Source organism: Leptodactylus fuscus, chromosome 7 (genome assembly GCF_031893055.1).
Source record: "Leptodactylus fuscus isolate aLepFus1 chromosome 7, aLepFus1.hap2, whole genome shotgun sequence".
Classification (NCBI taxonomy): domain Eukaryota; kingdom Metazoa; phylum Chordata; class Amphibia; order Anura; family Leptodactylidae; genus Leptodactylus; species Leptodactylus fuscus.
The window spans coordinates 19,572,239-19,596,301 of record NC_134271.1 but is presented as its reverse complement, the minus strand read 5'-3'; the positions used below and the strand labels follow the sequence as shown (position 1 = coordinate 19,596,301).

The 24,063-nt window shown below is 41.8% G+C and overlaps 1 protein-coding gene across 2 annotated transcripts in view; it reads right to left on the bottom strand.

Moving 5' to 3' along the window:
* The window catches only part of NELL1 (neural EGFL like 1), a 455,411-nt gene that overhangs the window by 93,384 nt on the left and 337,964 nt on the right, over nt 1-24,063 (bottom strand). For both annotated transcript variants that reach the window (XM_075281293.1, XM_075281294.1), the window contains exon 15: nt 12,383-12,478. In XM_075281293.1, the coding sequence (XP_075137394.1) occupies nt 12,383-12,478 (96 nt within the window). The remainder of the gene's footprint in view (nt 1-12,382; nt 12,479-24,063) is intronic.

Sequence of the window (24,063 nt, the reverse complement as noted above, 5' to 3'; positions counted from 1 at the left end):
GAATGACAGAATGGAGTCAGGAAAGAATTTTTCCCCTAAATTAAAAAATTGCTTCTAAATCATGGAGGTTTTACCTTCTTCTGGATCGACACTGCAAGAAAATAGTCTGAACTGGATGTATGGATGTCTTTTTTCAGTCCTATAATCAATGTTGCTATGTATGTAGTTGTGTTATCCATCACGTTCTATGTGAATTTCTATTAATGTCCACGCCAATATTATTTTGCCCAAACGTAATGATCAGATTTTGATTTCAAAAACAAATTCCCAAAAGAAACAACTAACCCAACATCAGACCCCAGTGAAAGCGCTGGTCATTCTGAGAGCAGAAAGAAAAGATCTAAGTTCACCGTAAGCTGCATAAATCTGTCGGACTTCAGAACATAAGACAGAAAGCCCAAAAGGATCATAGAAGGCAAGAAAAATCCAACAGACGCTCATCTCTGGCAATACCCCGAGTACAGAACTGTCTGTTCCTCAAACACTCTTCACAGCCACACAAGCCAAACAATTATTGACTCATCGCTGCTCATAAGCTGTTTGATGGTATTATCTGCTTTAACAAACAAAGACTCCAACCTACCACCAAATGTCAGCAGGAAATATTCATGTAGAAACACAAAATATGGTATATATGAAAAATATACAAATCTATATGTAAAACACACTGTCAACAATATTTCTTAAATTACATATATGTAAAGATACTGCACTGAACTTAGTTACCTCCTGTATTATACTCCAGAGCTGCACTCACTATTCTGCTGGTGCAGTCACTGTGTACATACATTACATTACTTATCCTGTACTGATCCTGAGTTACCTCCTGTATTATACTCCAGAGCTGCGCTAACTATTCTGCTGGTGCAGTCACTGTGTACATACATTACATTACTTATCCTGTACTTAGCCTGAGTTACATCCTGTATTATACTCCAGAGCTGCGCTCACTATTCTGCTGGTGCAGTCACTGTGTACATACATTACATTACTTATCCTGTACTGATCCTGAGTTACATCCTGTATTATACTCCAGAGCTGCGCTCACTATTCTGCTGGTACAGTCACTGTGTATATCCATACATTACTTATCCTGTACTGATCCTGAGTTACCTCCTGTATTATACTCCAGAACTGCACTCACTATTCTGCTGGTACAGTCACTGTGTACATACATTACATTACTTATCCTGTACTGATCCTGAGTTACATCCTGTATTATATTCCAGAGCTGCACTCACTATTCTGCTGGTGCAGTCACTGTGTACATACATTACATTACTTATCCTGTACTGATCCTGAGTTACATCTTGTATTATACTCCAGAGCTGCGCTCACTATTCTGCTGGTGCAATCACTGTGTACATACATTACATTACTTATCCTGTACTGATCCTGAGTTACATCCTGTATTATACTCCAGAGCTGCACTCACTATTCTGCTGGTACAGTCACTGTGTACATACATTACATTACTTATCCTGTATTATACTCCAGAGCTGCACTCACTATTCTGCTGGTGCAGTCACTGTGTACATACATTACATTACTTATCCTGTACTGATCCTGAGTTACATCTTGTATTATACTCCAGAGCTGCGCTCACTATTCTGCTGGTACAGTCACTGTGTATATACATTACATTACTTATCCTGTACTGATCCTGAGTTACATCCTGTATTATACTCCAGAGCTGCGCTCACTATTCTGCTGGTGCAATCACTGTGTACATACATTACATTACTTATCCTGTACTGATCCTGAGTTACATCCTGTATTATACTCCAGAGCTGCACTCACTATTCTGCTGGTACAGTCACTGTGTACATACATTACATTACTTATCCTGTACTGATCCTGAGTTATATCCTGTATTATACTCCAGAGCTGCACTCACTATTCTGCTGGGCTGTGCTCACTATTCTGCTAGTGCAGTCACTGTGTACATACATTACATTACTTATCCTGCGTTATATCCTGTATTATACTCCAGAGCTGCGCTCACTATTCTGCTGGTGCAATCACTGTGTACATACATTACATTACTTATCCTGTACTGATCCTGAGTTATATCCTGTATTATACTCCAGAGCTGTGCTCACTATTCTGCTAGTGCAGTCACTGTGTACATACATTACATTACTTATCCTGCGTTATATCCTGTATTATACACCAGAGCTGCACTCCTGTCATTCCGGCTGATAGATATTTATGACCTGTACGCCATTTCCAGGTCCTCATCATTCTCCAGTTAAACTCAGAGGTTCAGAGTGGGCGAGTTCAGGAACGTGGCGGGTAAATATGGCCACATGGAAGGGAAACACATTTACATTTTAATTTCTGATGATAAAAAGTATATGACCATTTACAGAATTGCAATCATTTTGCCATTTGCGCTCCTTTTTCTCCAGGGAAATGTTCCAGCCGAATGGCATCGATAAATCTCTATTATGAACATTGGCCTGTGTGCAGTACAAGGGCAGCAGGACAATAGGAGGCTTGGAGCTGGCGCAGAGATTTCACGGGGGCCGGGCAGGCATTCAGTCCTGGAGCTTCTAGTGTATAATCTACATTCAGCAGCAGAGCGAGCGGCTAGAGATCACTTCCCGCTAATGCAGGTTAATACGTCTGTCAAGACTCATTATTCACTGGGGGGAAAAAGCATAACATTTACCATGCAAAATAATATTGGTTCTTCAATTGATCCTCTCAGCTCCGGGATCCCAGGAGGATTTTAAATGCTTGTGTTAAAGGGGTGATCCCATGTATCATTGTCCTTCTAAAAGTCCTGAAAGGCTGTTAATGGGTAATTTACAGTAATTTCTGGTGTGTGAAGCATGAAAAAAAAAGCTTCTTTTTTTTTTTAGAATTTTTGCTTCCATGCCTCCCCCTGCTGGACAGAATCAGTCTCCTTCCTCCTCTAGCAGCTGACAATCTAGTCCCTTCTTACATCTGAAGGCATCTTCTGACAAGCAGGGCAAAAAGCTACTTCTACTGGCTGCCCTGCGGTGTACAGAGAATATACTGCAACCAAGCTGACTGAGCATGTGCGTCCACTAGCACTTAGCTGGACATGCACATTGCTATAAACTTTGAACAACAGATGGTGCTATACTATGTAAGTAAATATCATAAATCCTAATTCGATCAATAGTGCACCAGACACCACAAGGGTTCCCAGGATAGGTGAGGTGAATATCAGTGCTCACTGCGCTCTGCACCTTCCATGGGCTTCCACTTGTTGCAGTACACTAATAGCACTTGTGGGTGAACCTTATCGAACAAATATTGTGAGGCTCACCGCTTTTTAAACATTTGCTACTTTCAACCAGAACAGTGCCACACATGTCCAGAGGTGGTGTGCGGTATTGCAGTTAAGTCTCCTTGACTTCGATGTAGTAGAGCTGTAATACCAGACGCTACCAGTGGACAGATGTGGCACTGTTTCTGAAAGAAAAAAGCAATATCTTTTTAATCTTGTACAAACTCAATAAAGGAGGGTCATGGAAGACCCTCACATGAACTTATCTTCCAACATCTGAATCCCTTCCCAGAAATAGGAAGTCAAAGGGGGGGTGCTTGGGAAGTATAGTCTGAGCTAAGCTGAGCATGACCCCAATGCAGCCATCTTAAAGGACACGTATGGGTATTTTTCTCATTGGCTGTGACCTTTCGTCTGTAGTAATTTTTACTTAAATATTGATATCCCCTAAACAGTGTCAGATTGGGGCTCCTTAGGGACTCACCAGAAATATGGGGACATCCCCTAGGAAATAGACCATAGTACCCTTCCTCTTTGGGTGTCTTCTGTTGGACCATTATTGGCTTAGATCCTGTGCCCACTGGAGGATCATCTGGTACCAACACTGCCCCTAGTGGAGGAACTCAACTCTGCCACATTTGTGCACCGTGGAGCAGTACTCTGTCCTAGTACCAAGCACCCAGGCCTACTGAGGCATCTGGATGTAAAGCAAACTGGAAACTTGTTCCAGAATATAATGAGACATGTCGAGGAAGAATTGAGTAAATTGACTTTTGATCTTTTTTGTTTTTTATATTTTTTTTCCCCCCTCGACTCGAGCGCGTATGAAGCCATTTACTGAACACAAACAAAGAGACGACATTAACTCGCTGCCTGATATTGTTGACATTGCTTCCACTTTAATATATCGCCGGTATCATTTGAAGTTTACACTCCAATTTCTTAGGCAATTTTCAGAAGAAACCAATAAAAAAAAAACACAAAAATTCATTACACAGATTTAATTTCATTGTAAAATTGACAATGTCACAAACGCCGAATTCTGAAAATTGTCTTCTGTTGTCTCTTCTATTTTATGACTGTAAAATGGTTAAATGAGCCACGTCTATAACCTACTACTGAACCGTAATAAGCGCGGCACAAAAAGGAAAAAAAAAATATGGTGTTGTCTGCGGGCAAGGATGCTCGCTGTGAACATACAACACTACTGGGGTTACTTCTGCTTGCTTATTTGGGTCACGGGGAGTTTAGCCAAAGGGGAGTGAACTCAGGTTATTAAAAATTTACAGCAAGCAGCTTAACGTCCTCCTGAATGATGCTGCGGATCAAGTATGAACGATGACCGACGTCCACACAACAAAGACAGAAATTATCCAAGAGTAATAAGACTGCCTCTAGTCTAAAATTAGCCATGCTCATTCAGCCATTCCTCCAGACACTCCATACACATGCATGCTGAGCTTGGATAGGTTAAAGAATTGGACAAGTAGAATTTCAACCTCTAATCCTTTTGTTCTTCCGCGAGACAAACCATAGCCGGAATATTGGGGGGGGGGGGACCTTCTCACTCGAGGGGAGAACAGAAGAACCGCGCTCGCCCGGGTAAATCAACAAACTTTATTTGCACAACGCGCTTCGAGCCTATCCTGCTCTTTCTCAAGTGCACTTCGAGCCTATCTCGAGCCTCAAGTGCATACAGATAACCTTCCCACAGTGGATGATGGGTGTCACCCAAAGATATATGATCGTTTAAACCAATGGTGGACACCTCTGCCGGAGACTTGACCAAAAGATTGAGCATTAAGATTCGAGATGCTTGGTAGTTCTTTCCTTCAACATCATCAGTCAAAGGAGATTTAGAAGGTTCGATACAAATTTCATAATTGGTCAGTCCCAGAGAGTTCAGATGACTCTTCTCAAATGTTTTGGGGGCCTTCACTCCCAGCTCACAACACATTCTAGCTTTGAGAACAAAGGACTGAACATGTTCAGATTGCTTCCCGGCATAGAGAGATTATCCGATACATTAGGTGGTTGGCCGGTCCTAACGAAATTCCTGGGTTTGGCCAATCTTAGTCTAATGTGTAGGGTCACTCACCCTGGGAATCTTCCGATTTTACCAGAAGTATCCACAGCCAACTAAGCAACACCACTTTAGAAATGTAGTATTAGATGATGAGCTTTCTGTTTAATGCCCATCCCTGTAATACATAGATGGCTCCATCCTCTAGAACGGGGGCTGCTCCTACTGTCCTAATAGGGCAAATTGACAGAGGTCATCATCAGGCCATCCCTTTCAGTAGACAAAATACAACCTACCTCCCCATACTGTCCTTCAGATCACCCACCTTCTGGCATTAGCCAAGATGAGTAGAACTATGGAAGAAGTGGACTTGCACTGCCCCTTGCCCAAATGTTGACCATTTTTGTATTCGTGATATATATTGTAATTTATACAGTTAAACTTCTCAAACAGACCATCTCCTCGATAAGACCACCACCCTCCTAAAAACCAATATCCACTACAATTCTGTCGTCTTCAAGAGCTTCCGCTATGTGTGCACTAGATAAAATACATCAACATAAATAAACTGATGCAGCCGACTCGAGGAAAACCAAAATTCTACTCGAAATTTATTTCCTGCAGTGATGTTTTTGGCCGTAAATCCTTTTTATGGATTAAGCTCCGGGTCGAAGGCTTAGAATTTCGAGCTGCAATCAAATCAATTGGAAGACTTCAGATTATTTATCTCATTTACAATTATATTTCCATCCAATTTCCACCACCAGTTGTCCATCGCCACATCATAAGTAAATGTTTAGCCTCATTACCTTATGGCTCTGCTGCTCGCCGACGTTTGCCAAGAACTACGTTCAAAAATTATTTATTTATTTTAAGGAAATCTATCCTCAAAACTCACTGAAACAGAACTTTAGTCCTTGGCAGCTCCATCGACTTTGTCTGCAGGCCAAACGTGTGATTTTTGTACTGGGAATAAGAAAATCTCAAAGAAGGAGCTTGTTTATGTCTGGGTAATTTGGTTGACAGATCTTGACATGGCTACCCATTCACCGAGTAATTCAGCTGATGGGTCAATGTTTGATTCTGTCAGTCTTACCCACTAAAGGTCATAGAGATCACATAGCAGGCCTCGCTGATTCCCTACAGGGAGTACTCAATAAATGAATTCATAAAAAAAAATAATTATGAAATATTATCAATAGGAGCAATCTACCCCAATAGGGCATTACCCCCAAATCACCAACGATGGAATTGTCATCTACTCTCAAGATTTTAGCCATATCCTATACCCAATATGTCAGCTATAGCAGCTTTAACAGAGGTTGAAAGGTAAAGGTGTTGGGGAAATATGGGTAAAAATCCCCTTTAAGAGCTGTAATAACAACCATATTGGTGTTGGCAAACTCAGTGAAACTCTATGAAGTTTATAGCTCACCCTATATTAGGATATATTGATGATTTCCTATTAAATCTGGGACTCTGTAGCAATACCAGGCACAGTCCATAGACAAGACTCTATCTAGTTTTGGAAATCCCCTTTAAGTACTTTGCATAAAACAACTGGGGTTGAGCCGATCTTGAGATTTCAAGATCGATTTTAAAATCCGATTTCCGATCATTTTCCAGCCGATCCTGATCCTCAACCCTAGTCACTTTTAGGGTTGAGCCGATCTTGAGATAACCTTCGATCTCAATCCCGCTGGAAAAGATTGGGTCGGAATTCCGATCGCAATCGTGAAATTTACTCAATCCGATCCCAATTGCTCAACTCTAAAAACAATAGTATGTGTGATTGTAAGAAATTTTGTAATACATCTTATTAGAGAGATATGTCTCTTTCCTCTTTTACCAGGCTACTTCCCTGGTCCCTCTCCTAAATTGACTTTCACTGTGAAAATCACTTCTTTATTTGCCTAGAGTCAATTACAGGTCACAGGTCACATGACTAAGATGACACATTTCAATAGAAGTCTATGGAAAGTGGAAAGGGAGAAAGGAGCAGGAAATAGAAGACATAAGAAAATAAAGATATGTTTAGTCTGTTGATGGAGCTAAATGGAAGCTTTCCATCACAATCAAAACACTTGACTCACATCAGTACAGGTCAGTATTCTCTATATATATCCTGCAAGTTCCTGGAGCTGAAAGCCAGTTATAGAGCAGAATTTACTTTACACACTGTGTGCAGTATATGGCAGCTAGTCTCCACCCACCAGCTCAGAGAGTAATGAAAACTACAGGAGGAAACTGCGAAATGAAAGTCGTATACTGGCCAGATACTGTGTTACTCCTCATATACACACAACAGTCAGTCAACTGATACAACAGGTACACTTTAAGACCTGAATGTCAATATTTACTGAAAAGGTTGCGCTATTTTACAGGAATACCATGACCGATACCGATATGCCTATTTATATGTAAACCCTCCGAACTGTGGCTAGAACCGGCGACATGTCTGCGCATCCAACAGGTTCTCATTTTCAAGTGTTTAGATGTTTAACACTGAAAATTATGGTGAAAATCCATAGTATAGATTCATTTAATTCAGTTTAATTGACTGTCGTGTTGCTTGATTCCCTCTCAATTACAACGAACCACAAATCAACGCACCGAACGTACTATTAGCGCAATGCAATAATTACCCGCAGATGCTAAATGCCTAATTTCAACTAAATTTGTTCCAAGGACGAGATGCTTGACGAACGCTGGCGTACGATCAACTAACAAGATTTTCCTTCCCTTCCCCATTAATGTATCAGATGTTTTACGCCCCGATCCCCTCCTGTAGGATCGATGGCAAAGACTGGATTTACGCGTTGCGATTTTGTGCGCTGCCTGATTGATTTTGACCTTGTCTAGCCATAATCATTGCATATAAATGAGTCAAGGTGACTGGTTTCAATTGCTGACCATAATCTAAACCAATTTTAGAACTTGTGTTGTGGGGTCATATTGGGGTAAACGTGGTCATAGGATGGGTCTTCTTAATTTTCTGACATGATATGAAAATTTTTACATGATCAGGTAATATGAACAAAGAAGAAGCCATGTACAAATCGCCAAGTCCATACCTGGGTACAGAGTAGGATATAAGTGTAGCTGGGTGTCTAAAAAAAATTAGCATACTGTATACATCCTTTTAGTCACTGACTAACCAAAACCAGTCTACCATCATAGTGTGCCCTTTGATACAAATGCCTACTGCGTACTTATTGGTTGACCGGTTTCACCACAGTCCAAGAGTCTCTTGACGATAAAAAAAATTAATATTAAAAAAAAAAATAAAAAGTAAAAAGATAATTGTTTAATTTAGCTTTTTTTGTCCATCTCCACTGTAATCCATACAAGTGGTCTTAGGTAACCAGATGAAAATCTACCCACCCTTGACCAAGAAACAAAAACACCCATCGTCCTCATTCGGTTGGGAAAGGTTGGACATGTGTGCCTATATCAGAAGATCACAGACTGCACAGGAAATCCACAAAGCTTGAAGATGCCCCAAAAAAGTCCTTTCTGGACTTCATATTAGGGCAGAGATTCAGGGACCTTAAAATTGCCAAACAGCATATAGTTTTTTTTGCCCCATGGGTCTAAACATCAGGAGAAAATCTGGTTGGTACAGATATTGATGCACCCATTACCCTTAAAATGGTGATGGTGTAAAATACTTGCTAGTCGTATGATGATCATGAAGGAATACGGACAACTCGGTCCCAAAAAGTTTGTCAATTTCTCGAGTATAAGCCAAATTTTTCAGCACAGTTTTTGTGCTGAAAAAGCCCCCCTCGGCTTATACACGAGTCAAGCAAAAAAAAAATATATATATATTTTTTTTAATTTAATTTATTTATTTATTTATTTTTGGGGGGTCTATGACCAGCCACAATAGTAATGTATAGAATCTCCCATAAAATAGTGAAAAAAATAAAAAAAGAAGCTTTAAAAAAAATATAATAAAAAAATAAAGTAAAAGTTGTAAATCCCTCCTTTCCCTAGAATACATATAAAAGTAGAAAATGACTGTGACACACATACACATTAGGTATCCCTGTGTCTGACAGTGCCCGGTCTACTGAATATAGGGGATCTGCAGTGCTCCTGTTCTGCCAGGAAGGGGTTAATAGGAGCACTGCAGATCCCCTATATTCAGCCAGGCTGAATTCCAAGTGGGGGAAAAAAAACCCAGTCCTCAAGCTCAGGGAAGGGGCAGACAGACAACCAAAACACCCCCTCCCCTTTCCCAGCAACTACTGCACCCAAAAACTCTGACCATTTTAATTTTTTAAATTTTCCAGGAGCTGCTGCATTTCCCCCCTCGGCTTATACTCGAGTCAATAAGTTTTCCCTCGGCTTATATTCGGGTCGGCTTATACTCGAGTATATACTGTAAGTCTTTCATATTTTATAAATCTTGGAAATCAGATGCAATCCATATAAAATGAGTAAATGTCATCCTATCTACATACAAGGCAATGTTCTTGCCAATTTACAGTAGTTTTTCAAGATATTTTTGTAATGAAAAAAGTTAAAAATTTCATCAAAAAACAAACGTTGTGATAATTCCAGTCAAATGAATAATTTATGTCAAAGAGAAAAATCTTTCTTCATCCCATCCTATGTCATATCTGATTTTAACTCTAAAGTCAATGGGACTACATTTTCTCAAAAAATTTCTTTGAAAACATTAGTTTGAAAATTGAAGTCAGTGTTTTTCTTGTCATTTTTGTTTTCACTTTCTTTTTTTTTACTCTCCGTCATGCTTTGTTTTAATTATTTGTATAATTAAAATCACTTGAGGGAATCCATCACGCATTTTGTGTCAGTTTTTGGAATAAAATGTAGGATAAAAGTCCAAATTTTGGGCCAAAATTGTGACTTTTCCTCCCATTCATGTCACACTTGCCACGCTTGTGTCACAGTCTGACAAATGTAACATTATTTGCACCAGAAAATTGGCACAAACAATGGACACCCTCTATGCCCGCCCCTAGTTGGCGTAGATTTTAGCTTCAGACATAGTGACTGTCCGAGTTGCTCCAAATATTAAGACTGGGGTACTAAAGCAGCCCTGCTACATGGACGCCAATGGGTGATGACTTTCACCAAAAAACGGGCAGGACGACATTGGTTCAATCGGTTTTCCAAGCAGCTTACAAAAACATCATAGGCCGAATTTAGTGATGGCGATGGATCCATCATATCCGCCCCCATTGACTTTGATGGATAGAAAGACGGCCGATTTTTCTGGTGTTTTCTACGAGAACATGCTGCTTATCTGCACATTCCAAATCCTTTCACACATTTCCCCCCTGTTCTCAATTAAAGTACAAGATGATGATGAACTTGGTGCCAAACTGTAGCGCTCCTCACTAAATCTCGCCTACGGCAAACTTGAGGCCGAACTGTCACAATCAATTAATTAGTGGGATTTCAGCTGTGAGGAAGGAAAGTAATTAGCGGGATTACTAATGCTGAGTAACCGCTCCACAAAGTGACTGGAATCCTAACACTTATCATGAGTTACCAGATAGCATCAGGCCACCGAAAACCATAGAGGCCTAAGTGATTAAAGGGCATTTACCCCGAAGGTCATAAAGTACCAGTACATACAGTCTAAGTCTATGAGGTCTATAGAAGTATTACAACCAGTCCTATCCGTGTCTGGGATAGTTGGGAGGGGTAACAAAGCTTGTGCCCCTTTCCCTAAAACATGTCAAATAAAATGTCAAGATAGCTTTCGATTTATAGAGGAACTACAAGTAGGATTGATGGTAAAATAAGTAGTAAACACTATGTTATACTGCACAAATAAATAGTAGTGTTCTATTGTCCATATAAATAGTACTGCCATCAGGGGCGGATCCAGGGCCGGGCGAGACGGGCAACCGCCCGGGGCCCCGCGCTTAGCGGGGCCCCGCGGCGCGGCCGGGACCTAACAAAATGGTCCCAGTCGGCATGTCCCGATTCCAGCTGAGCTCAGCATTAAAGCAGGAGCTTTACGGGTGACTGTAGGAGGATTATACTGTGTGGAATCACATGAAAATTGAATGAGAATGGGTGGAGTCAACATAAAAGTGGGCGGGGCCTAATTTGCTGCAGCGCTGCGCGCGCCGCACACTTTGTTCCCTCTTTCTAGTCTTCAACAGTTGGGAAGTACAGGTTAGAAGTGCGAGACCCCCAGTAAGTAGGGCCCCGCCAAAGTCAATTGCCCAGGGCCCCGCAAACCCTGGATCCGCCACTGACTGCCATATTGTCTACAATGCATGTACCGCAGTACTGAACACATAATTAGTATTCCTATTCTGTACACATACATAGTAGTGCTATACTGTACACAATAATCGTACTACAATGCCATACATATAAATATTTTGTACACATAAATAGTAGTGCTATTCCGTAGGTAGTAACTGTACCACAATACTGCACACATACTGTAAATAATACTACTATTCGGTATACATAAATAGAAGTATGATACTGTACACAACTGTACCATAATACCGTACACATAAATAGTACTAATGTTCTATCCATATATATAGTACTTGTATACTGTACACTTGGTGCTATGCTGTACACATAAATAGTACTACCATTTTCTATTTACATATACCACAGTACTGCTATAGTGTGCACAAAACTGTACCACAATAATGTACACATAGTAGTACTATACTGTACACATAAATAGTACTGCTGTACTGTATACAAACCTTTAAATATTTCCATATATTTTACACACATATAGTTGCATAAGTGGTGCACACTTATTTCTCCCGCAGGTTACCGACACACCCCAGTACAGCAGTGTAGGTGGATGTGAGAGGGGGTCTGCTCTGTGATTCTCTGTACATTTGTTCCCCCCTCTCTCACTGCTGCTTTCCAACAAAGTTGCTTCTTCAGTGAATTTACAAGAGCTGACAAGAAGGTCTGCAGTACAGGCAGGAGAGGGAGGGGGAGGGCAGAGCCTCTGCGAGACCCTGATCCTGCACCCCTTCTACATCCATAGGTGGCTGCTCCTGGGGTAAGTCTTGTCGGCCCACCCACTAGCTACACCCTTGCATACAATGAAATAATCACAATAACTGTACCTTTCTCGCAGTGAGCTCCTGTGAATCCCGGGGGACAGACACATTTGTTCGGGGCCACACACGTTCCACCGTACCTGCAACCCTCCTCGCAGAAAGCTACAAGACAAAATCAAACAAATCGGTCAGTTGAAACACAAGATAAGTTATCCTGGTGACAAGGAACAATGCTTGAGATTTACTGTGCGGCGAGTAAGGTGAGTTGGGCTGGTAATAGGTGGGTATGTATGGAAAACCCCTTTAAAAACAAAATGGCATGTAAGTCTTATTTATTATACTTACTTATATCGCGCCATCATATTCCGCAGCGCTTTACAGATCACTGTCCCATATAGGGCTCACAATCTACATTCCCTATCAGTATGTCTTTGGTGTGTGGGAGGAAACCTACGCAAACACGGGGAGAACATACAAACTCCTTGCAGATGTTGCCCTTGGCAGGATTTGAACCTAGGACTCCAGTGCTGCAAGGCTGCAGTGCTAACCACTGAGCCACCGGGCTGCCCATAGGTCTCCATATGCCTGTAAAGGTGCCCACTCCCTAAGGAGTCTTATTATCCCCTGAAGATGGAAGGAGTAACACATAAGTATCACATTAAGAAACTGCATATGAACAAGTCCTTAGGGAATGATTATAGTCACACTGTATAAGGGCAAAGCCAAGAAGCGGTGGGGGTAAGAAACAAAATTCTGCCCTCGTAGAAACCATAAGGATTATCGCCCGCCCTGAGCCATCATTTCTTTACTTTCTGCCTGGCGATATTGTGTATGCACTGGAAATAATGCCATTCTTTATTTATGATGTTTTTAGCGGTACGCCGCTGTATACAAATACCCACAATTCACCGGAAACATTGTGCAATTCCTCAGTCATAAGCTCTTCACTCCCCCCCCTCCCCGCCTCCCTTAAATCTAGATTTACCAGCCCTTATTAATATTTATTATCTGACTAAATAGCTTATTAGAAGGTGTTAATATGGATGATGGGGCTGATAATAGACGGATATTGCGGCTGCTTGTAAAACAGGGAAGATCTATTGTCAACATTCCGGAGCTGTTACATTGTATCGCGCTGAACACCTGACACTTCCTATGGATTATATCTGAATATAAATGTATCCTATTCACATATTAAATAATGCAACATTACGTTCCGTAAACTCCATCTCTAGTAAAAGCTTCTTGGAATTGGGACATTATTTTAGGTCAAGGCGGCTTTTATTGACTGTGAATCTTCGCGACTAATACATAACGTCTTGGCGGTGAGATATGATTTCTCTTTTACACTGAACGATCGCGAAGATCTAATTGAAATATGTTATGGGAAGAAGTAAAGTTTTGGTTTCCGGGCCAGATTAGAGGGTAACAAGTAATGGAGATGTCAGGTGGGTGCAGGGGAAAGCCAGGCGAAAATCTAAAAAGCTTGCAATTCCAACTTTTGCCACTAACGCAGTGTCCGGTCTCCGTTCTCAGGTTTCCGTCTTCTGCAGACAGACGGTGTCCGGCCGTAAGCGCCGGTGAGCATTTTGTGCTCTCTGCGGCAAACCGTTTTTTTAAAACCGAACATAAAGTCCTGCATGTCCGACTCTGTGTCCTGGTTTCGCCGCGGAGGGCATAAAACGCTCACCGGCGCTCGCGGCCGGACACTTTTCAAACCCATTCATTTGAATGGGCTTGAAAAATGCCTGCAGGTTTCCGTTTCCTGCCCGAAACTGTATAACAGAGACCGGGCGCAGATGTGAACGAGCCCTTAGCCTCAAATAGTTTGTGACCTCCTGTCTCCTTGAGATGGACCATGGGTCAGCTTTCTAAGCTCGCTCTGTGACCTGGGGGGAGTAGATACGCAGATGATAAGGTGGATTTTTTATTATTTTCCCTCTATAGTTAATACAGTGATACTTAACGTGTTCATGTTTCTTTTTACATATAATATAGGGAAAGAGGGTGAGTGAATTTATATGTTGGGGGGGGGGGGGGGCTTATACTTATTTTCCTAGGAGACTTACAGCCCCTTAAGACCACATGAGACATCTCACACATTTTTTTCCATTAGATTCTGTCTGGTTAGAAATCTCTCTGGAGGACCCAACACACCCAGGCCTTGCACGATCAGTGCATTAAGTTCTATGGGAGATGTGTAATACTTCATTCACCCCTACAGTCCCTTTTTGATGATTACTGGGTCCCTTTTGGTATTCCCTGGTCCCTCTTGACATACGGTATGACAGCTGTGCCCAGGTCATCGCCGTGGCCATCACACAATGTACAGAACTGTCTGCCTCTGTGCTAGTTGCAGGAAACGTAGCTCCCAATATTAGGTGATCTGTGGTGGTGCCAGCGTTGGATAGATTTGTTCAGAAACAGTGCCACACCCGTCCATAGGTTGTGTCTGGTATTACAACTCATCTCCACTGAAGTGCATGCGGCGAGTCGCAGTACCATGCACAGCCTGTGAACAGGTGTGGTGCTGTTTCGGAAAAAAACAAAAACAAAAACCAGCTGTTTCTTAACCCCTTTCATCTGTCTTACAACAATACTAATAAAATCCCCCTCGCACTACATGTGGCCCCCTCCTTAATCCTGGCGACCTCTACGTTGCTTCCTCGGTTACAGGTTACCTAGAAGCCTCACAATGAATAAGTTTGCTGTCACTTTTCATGAACTTTTTATTTTGCTCCTTTGTTTCCTTGTGACTGATTCATAAAGCAAAGAACACAAAGTATTCTGTGAATTGTTACATTGTTAGGGAGGAATAAAGGCTTATTACCGTCTGAAGTCGCCTTTTATGTGGAATCAGAATAAGGAAACACAAAGAGTAAAGGCAGTTTCAATTTTTTGTAATTGTGTCATTTTTTTTTTTTAAATATGGGGTAAAATTGCATTTAATGCCAAAGTGAGGTCCCTGCAAAGGAAAACTGGAATTATCTTCTCATTTAGATTACAAAATTACATTGGACGGAGGAGATTCGGGATCATATGATGAGAAGAACAATAATAATAATAATAATAATAATAATAATAATAGGAGTAATACTACACGGAGAGAGCACTTTCCAGTAGGTATACCCTTTACCAACCACATAGAGGGACAAACAAATTATAGTATAGTACCAAACATTGCATACAATGGGCAAACAATACGTTACGTATAATAATAGTGCTATATACCGTCTAAATCACAATATAATACATGTCATTAAAAATACCGCCATGCAGTGCTTAAAATAATAGCCATGCAGTAATAACAGTGCCCATAATCCTCAGAAACACATTATAAAACACTAGTCTCCATATCCCTTGCAACGACACGCTGGCTCATAAATCAAACGCACCGTCTGCCCGGTTACACTCATGTATTGTCAGCATTGGGTGGAATGATGGGTCAGTGGTGTTAACGTTTATTGTAATCTTGAATGTGATATAAATGAGGTGATTGCTGCAAAGAAAACCCATACAGAATTGGCAAACTCTAGTCTTTAGTGGCCAGAGTGAAAATTGCAGGATTTAGTTATTTTTAAAGGGATCCTATCATTTAAACACATTTTATTCTGGTTGACACGTAGGAATAGCCTTAAGAAAGGCTGTTCGTCTCCTACCTTTAGATGTCTTCTCTGGGCCACTGTTCGCTTGAAATCCCAGTTTTCGCCGGTATGCAAAGGAGTTCTCTCACAGCACTGGGGGCGGTCCCCAGCACTTAAACAGCACTGGGGGTGTTCCCAATGCTGCGAGAGAACTCTCTAGCACCGCCTCCATCTTCTTCAGGAACGGTGTCTTGACGCGTCTTCTTCCAGGGGTTGGCTTCAAACTTCTAGGCCTCGGGCCTAGGACAAAGCTGACCGCGCATGCTCGCCGGCCACAAGAAAATGGCCGCTTACAATACTGTGTAAGCGGCCATTTTCTTGTGGCCGGCGGGCATGCTGGAAGTTTGATGTCAACCCCCAGAAGAAGACTGGTCAAGACTCCATTCCTGAAGAAGATGGAGGCGGAGCTGGAGAGTTCTCTTGCAGCATTGGGGACGCCCCCAACGCTGTTTGAGAGAACTCATTTGCATACAGAAGAAAACCGGGATTTCAATCGAATGGCAGCCCAGAGAAGACATCTAAAGGTAAGAAACGAACAGCCTTTCTTAAGGCCATTCCTACGTGTCAACCAGAAAAAAATGTGTTTAAATGTCCCTTTAAATATAAACGATTAAAAAAAAAATTCTTTAAAAATATATGTTTGACATAATGACACATTTAAGTGCACAATAGTGAACACTCGGTCACGTTAATAGATTTCGCAGCAAACATTCCCAGGATGGACGTAGCTGCAAAATCAGCAGAACACAAACTGAAGACCCAAAAAGAGCCAATTACACATGGCGGCAGAATTATTCCCGCTGCTCCTTCCTCGTGTCGCCCTTCCCCCTTCCATTTATTTATCACGCTAAAAACAAATATGACTTCTATAATGCAGCCAATGGGTACACGCTAAACAACCAAATATGTAATCCCTTTTAGGCAAAAAAAAAAAAAAAAGATCCAGAATTTTTTAAGTTCCACCGCTGACTCCATATGGCAGACAAGTGTTTGACAAAAGGTGCTTTGTTTCTCTTTAAAAAAAAAAACAGAGGCAGAACCCCCCATGTCTGTGATAGACAGAGGCGTGCGGCGCTCTCTATACTGACTGGCAGCGGCTGAACGCGGCAGAACATCTGCAATGCAAATAGATCATTTATAGAAACACAGCTGTTATCTAAGCTTAGCAGAACGCCACCTGGGACCCGCCGCGCCATCCAAACAGTAGGGCTCTAATAAATGACAGGACTCCAGGAAGCTTCATGTTCAACAACTGATATCCATTTAGTACAATCCAGGCCTAGGCTATCTGCGGCACGCAGGGTACGTCGCGGATGCGGTGCTGTCACAATGCCTGCCTTGCACTAATTTAGTTGATGTGAAAAACACAAGCTTTCAGGCATCTGGATATGGATACAAGGCAACAATGTCATTCAGCCCCGTAACCTGCAACTATGTAACCGCCAATAGATAAGAGATATCAAGGTGAAGTCTGGACAGTGGATCTCCATCTACTTAACACGACCACCTTGAGCTAGACGGGATATTTAATGTGATGGATTTTCAATTCAATATCCTATCTCCTCCGTGTAAGGGGCACTATCAATGTGGGAGTGCACTAAAGGGGCACTTTTATAGCATGGGAGACACTAAGGGGACACACAGGTGGGTACTAAGGGGGCCCTATTACTATGTATGGAAATAAGGGTGGGCACTTTTATGGACTGTAAACACTAAGGGGCCACTATTACTGAATAAATGGAACACTGTCCGTTTGAGGGAAGCAAAGGAAAGGACTATTACTGTAAAGAGCACAAACGTTTTGCAGTATACATTATGGGGCTTAAATATACTTATATGGACACTGGCAGAGACAGCTGGATGGTGCTGTTAAAGGGTCGGTATGATAAGAAGTTTGGATGGGGGATAATGATGTGTCTAAATGCAAAGACCCAAAGAAATCTGGACAGTAAACTTAGCAAAAATTAGTCATAACTGGAAGGTGTCATGTAAATCTGAACTAGATGGAGAAGAAAATGAAAAGTAAACAACTTCAATCAGAAAAGATCTGCAAGTCAAATTTTTTTTTTCCAAAAATGTCTAAAATCATAATCTGTGACTATGAAGACATCAGAAGATAAAGGACAATGCTCATGTGCAGAGCCTTTGCACTGGGCCCACATATGTGTTAAAAAGTTTCTGATGGAGCTCTGCAATATGTCCCAGACAAGTAAAGATGTATACAATAGATATATACTATATATATATATATATATATATATATATATATATATATATATATATACGTACCCTCTCTTCTTAGAATAGGAGAACTAGCTGTCTGTTAGTCTTCGCCAATCTTCCTTGTTTGCTGACAATGTGACTACAAGGTCCTTGCATGGGTTCACTTTGACCATGGTGAAGGGGCAGCAGGAGCCTTGATGTGCCCACTACAGTTTACAGCAGACATCACTAGACTGAGGTTACTTAGATACTGGATCTCGATGTTTGCAGAAAATAGAGGTGATTATTTTACAAATTCTATATTCTTCAGAAACTCAAGACTTAGGCGGCCATTATTAATTCTGTTCATGGAGGTTCCACATAGGGTTTGCTTCCTGAATGTTCTGACTTTTGGTGGGGTCTACCAGCTTCTCCATAATGGCCACACATAAGTGCAGGTATAACATATTACGTGAGTACAGCGTTTTCATATATCTGGGCTCCCTGCTATACACATGATATTTAATGGCTGAATTATTGCCACGGGTCATCTACAACCTGTTATTATCTGCAAGAATTCATCAGATATATTAATCATAGCAGGCCAGGATCTAATGTACAGAAAGTAACGCAAAGCCGAAATGTCACCTCTGTGAATCATTACTTCCAGGATCCTAATTAAAACACATTGCCATATATTAAGGAAGCAAGGTGTGATATCTACTAAGAGAAGAAGACATCATTAAAGCCGTCAGGAACTGCACTCAAATTATACTGTACATCCACCTGTCAGTACGACCATAAGGTTTATATATAGTATATCTACATAAAAAGTCAAGTCACTATAAATATATACATTACATTACTTATCCTGTACTTATCCTGAGTTACATCCTGTATTATACTCCAGAGCTGCGCTCACGATTCTGCTGGTACAGTCACTGTGTACATACATTACATTACTTATCCTGTACTGATCCTGAGTTACATCCTGTATTATCCTCCAGAGCTGCACTCACTATTCTGCTGGTACAGTCACTGTGTACATACATTACATTACTTATCCTGTACTGATCCTGAGTTACATCCTGTATTATACTCCAGAGCTGCACTCACTATTCTGCTGGTGCAGTCACTGTGTATATACATTACATTACTTATCCTGTACTGATCCTGGGTTACATCCTGTATTATACTCCAGAGCTGAGCTCACTATTCTGCTAGTGCAGTCACTGTGTACATACATTACATTACTTATCCTGTACTGATCCTGAGTTACATCCTGTATTATACTCCAGAGCTGAGCTCACTATTCTGCTAGTGCAGTCACTGTGTACATACATTACATTACTTATCCTGTACTGATCCTGAGTTACATCCTGTATTATACTCCAGAGCTGAGCTCACTATTCTGCTAGTGCAGTCACTGTGTACATACATTACATTACTTATCCTTTACTGATCCTGAGTTACATCCTGTATTATACTCCAGAGCTGCGCTCACTATTCTGCTGGTACAGTCACTTTGTACATACATTACATTACTTATCCTGTACTGATCCTGAGTTACATCCTGAATTATACACCAGTGCTGCACTCACTATTCTGCTGGTACAGTCACTGTGTACATACATTACATTACTTATCCTGTACTGATCCTGAGTTACATCCTGTATTATACTCCAGAGCTGCGCTCACTATTCTGCTAGTGCAGTCACTGTGTACATACATTACATTACTTATCCTGTACTGATCCTGAGTTACATCCTGTATTATACTCCAGAGCTGCGCTCACTATTCTGCTGGTACAGTCACTGTGTACATACATTACGTTACTTATCCTGTACTGATCCTGAGTTACATCCTGTATTATACTCCAGAGCTGCGCTCACTATTCTGCTGGTGCAGTCACTGTGTACATACATTACATTACTTATCCTGTACTGATCCTGAGTTACATCCTGTATTATACTCCAGAGCTGCGCTCACTATTCTGCTGGTGAAGTCACTGTGTACATACATTACATTAATTATTCTGTATTATACTCCAGAGCTGTGCTCAATATACTGCATGTCATTCGGCAAACAGAAAAAGTCAAGAGGTGTCCTATAGATGTGTTTGGAAAGGTTGTGAAGTATCCTGTTGATAGGTTATTGGTATGAAAAATTGATTTGGACCTGAAAAGCCCCTTTAAAAGCGGGAAATCCCATAAACTTGTTATCTTCTAGCACTAGTCACAATATCTGGGACAGACTGACGTATGTTGCGGTGCTTTTATTGTGATCCTTTGGGCAGAATTTCCTCCATGAGAGGTATTTCTGGGACTTGTGATGTGTCCCCGCGTGTCTGTCCTCATTTTCAGGAGGAGAGCAGACCGAGCACTACATAAAATACATTAGCTGCTGTAACAGGAGCCGCTCCCGTGAAGCCTGTCAACACCTGTCAGGCCATGGGACCGAGGACATCGGAGATGCAAACATTTCCCTTCAGAAGCAATGTCACATGTAGTAAGAATGAGATGTGGCTCTGTGGAGATGTTGGCAGGCGCGGTGGCCGGTCCTTCAGCATCTCCTTCCTCTCGGCCTGATACATATGTATGTCTCGTCTGAAGAATTCTGAAGCTTTCAGCCTTTATTACTGATATATTCGAGGAAAGTTTTATAGCCCATAGTTACAGAGAATGTTACTTCACCAATTCTGAGATAGAATGTTTCTCCTCCGGTGACAATCAAAGCTACATCCTGAATTCTCTTTGTTTCCTGTACGCGCAGTGCATTGTGGGAGCTCATACACAGGTAGCGCTTTGCAGCCGGGTACCATCATTGTCTAAGAGACAAAACAGAATTAAGAATTGACCAAACAGGTAGAAATCAGTGGTTTTGTCCACTTTGTGATCTGAAGGCCCTGGGTGCGGTGGACAGTCACCTGGACCACCAAGTCCTATTTATAACACTGGAGTCTTTTTGCTTCTTTTTCCCGTTACAATCTGATACAAATTATCCAGAATTCTGCATTTTCCTGACCCAATATAAGTGTAATTTATAAAAAAGACTTCTGGGAATACAATGTAGCAGAGAATAATGATATGGATCTAGAGCAGCGATTCCCTACCAAGGTATATACAGGTGTGCCATGGAAATCAACTAGGGACGCCGCGACACTCCGGTGGGTAGATGGCAACTCATCTTTCAACTTTATCTTTGGCATTCAGGTGACGCTTTTAGCTTTCTGCTCCACCATTCAAGCATCTGTTGTTAATGTCCGCGGCTTGGTGCAGGCCTACTGCATTGAGCTGGAAACCACAGGAGGAGATCTACGGGGGAGAGGGCTGAGCTTTGGGGGAATGGAGCTTTGGACCTTTAATAAAAAACAAAAATGTATATAGCACAACTACATTGTGGGGTGACTGGGGAACATAATTCAGGGTCTCAGGGTCACTGGGGGGCATGACAGGGGGTCTAGGAGGCAAAGTGGAGTGCAAATAATTGTCTGTTAGCCACTGGGGAATGTTGATCAGAGTGCTGACGAATATGAATTAGACAATGGGGGACAATGGGATTGTGACAAATTGTCTGAGCCACACTGGGGAGCATTATACTGTGTGAGGGACACTAAGGGAGCATTATAGTATGTGTTGGGCCATTGGGGAGCATTATACTACGCAAGAGCCACTAAGAGAGCACGGTGATGGCAAAAAGAGAACTTTTTTAAGTGTCTGGTGCTGGTGGTGGGCCCCTCCACCCTGTCATTTATTTATTGTTACACTAGATTGATTTTTGGTGGCTGCGCATGTCTCATATAAGACTACAGACTGTTTTTTTCAGTGGATGGGCATGGTATTGCAGGCCAATCCCATTCACTTGTCGTGTGAACATGATGTTACACTGGAGTGCTGCTGCCGCCACCTCAGGCAGATGATGCATGTTGGGCCCACTGATCTACTATTGTTGACATATCCTAAACATCCTAAACATAGGATTATCATTAATTTAGTCCCGGAAAACCACTTTAATTTTCAAACTTTTGGACATCCCCTTTAATGTACTGAATACTTTTCTAGTCCTTTGAGCTAATATTTTTCTGGGGTAAAGAAATATTTTTTTAATTTGTAAAAAGATGAAGGAAAAGTAGGGGCCCTTTATAACCAACACCCCTCAATGCTAGGATTGAAGTTATCTGACATTTAAGCCATCTCTCCCAGAGGTTCCAGGAGGTTACCAAAAAAAGGGGTGACTTCCTGGACTCTCACAGAAGCTGATCATTCTCAAAGGTCTGACGACCAGGCAAGTAGTTTTTTCATCATCATCATCAGCAGCAGCCTCCTCCCTGCTCTTACCTCCCCCTGGGTACACATAGCAGACAATGCTCACTGAACTTCCAGTGCTCGTTGCTGCCTAATTAGCATATCAATAAAAGTGGGTTAATTCAAAAATGGCTGAGAGGATTAACAAATAAAAGGTATGTGTGGAATAGCCTTTCTAAAGGCTATGCAAATATATGCTTAGTTAAAAACAAGTTTTCCCAATGATAGAATCCCTTTAATAGATAGGAGTTACCATTTCAGTTGTTAAAGGGGTGTGTCCTTGCACAGTCTGCTTGGATAATGTCACAGTGTGTATGTATACACCTCCAACTGGTATCATCCAGTTGTCAATTTGTTCAAGAACAATAACGGAGGAACAGCGCAATGCACAGTTCGAAGAAAAGTAACTCTGCAGTCAGACGAGATGACGGGTCCTCTTTAATGGGGTGAGAGCTGTACCGAATCACCCATGTGTAAGAGAAAACGGGGAATCCAAGCTTGGGTATTCATCGCAGGGCGCCCTATGACAGGGGTTTCCTCCACAATGTGAGATGTTAACGCTGGCAGCCGCTGCCACATCTAGCCAGGGCTTTCCATCAAACAAGTCACCAGAGCGTCCGCAGGAAGCAGGAGTTATCTGCGGAGAACAATGTCGGCTGCCGCTGCCTTGAGATGTGTCCTGTAATTACTTCCTCTTGTTTTGACACAAACATTCTGATTGAGAACACAAACATCCCAAATGTGAGCAAATGGTGAATGGCGGCGAGGCAGGAGAGCGCGAACACGCCTGAAGTGATCCCAGCGTGAAGGAAATTGGCAGAAGGGATGACAGCTTGTTCACAATTGGCCAACCAGGGACTTGAAGGGGATCCTGATGTCTGCACATAAAGATACAGCGATGAGCGAAAGACTTAGGCAGGCTTGGGGAAGAAGGCTTCCAGAAATAGAAGGGTTAACTGTTTATTTTTGTGAATGAAGAAAAGAGAAATGTAAATCCCATCAATATTTGGTGCAACCTTTGGCCTTTGGAGGAGGAGGAGTCCTGGAAGTGATGATATGGCCCACACAGATATAGCCTGATCTCAGCAGCATCCAGTCTGTCTACCAAGGATTGGAGCAAACCTACACTCACATTTCGCCAACATGGAAGTGGGAACAACCTCCCTGCTGAGTTCTGCCAAAAACTGCAAGAGTGCCAAGAAGAAGGCGAAGGGCGAAGGTCACACCAAATACTGACAAGATTTACATTTCACTTCAGTTTCTTAATGGACAAAAATAACCCCCCACTTGATTTCAATCCCCTCTTTTTGTGACCTGCAGCCCTGTCCTTACTAGTATTATTACATCAGTGAATAGGTCACTGCCTCCCCCAAGGTCAGCACACTCCGGCACTTAAATACTCTGTGCTGCCATGGAACCTTGTCCATTACACTTTTTTCTCCTTATCTGATGACATTTTGTATCACATATTCACAATGTCTTTACTAATATCATCAAAAGTGTTCAGGTCACTGCCTGCCAAAAAATCAACACACTCCTCTACTAAAATACTGCTGTAGAACCCTGCGCATTACATTTTTTTTCTCACCCTCCCTCT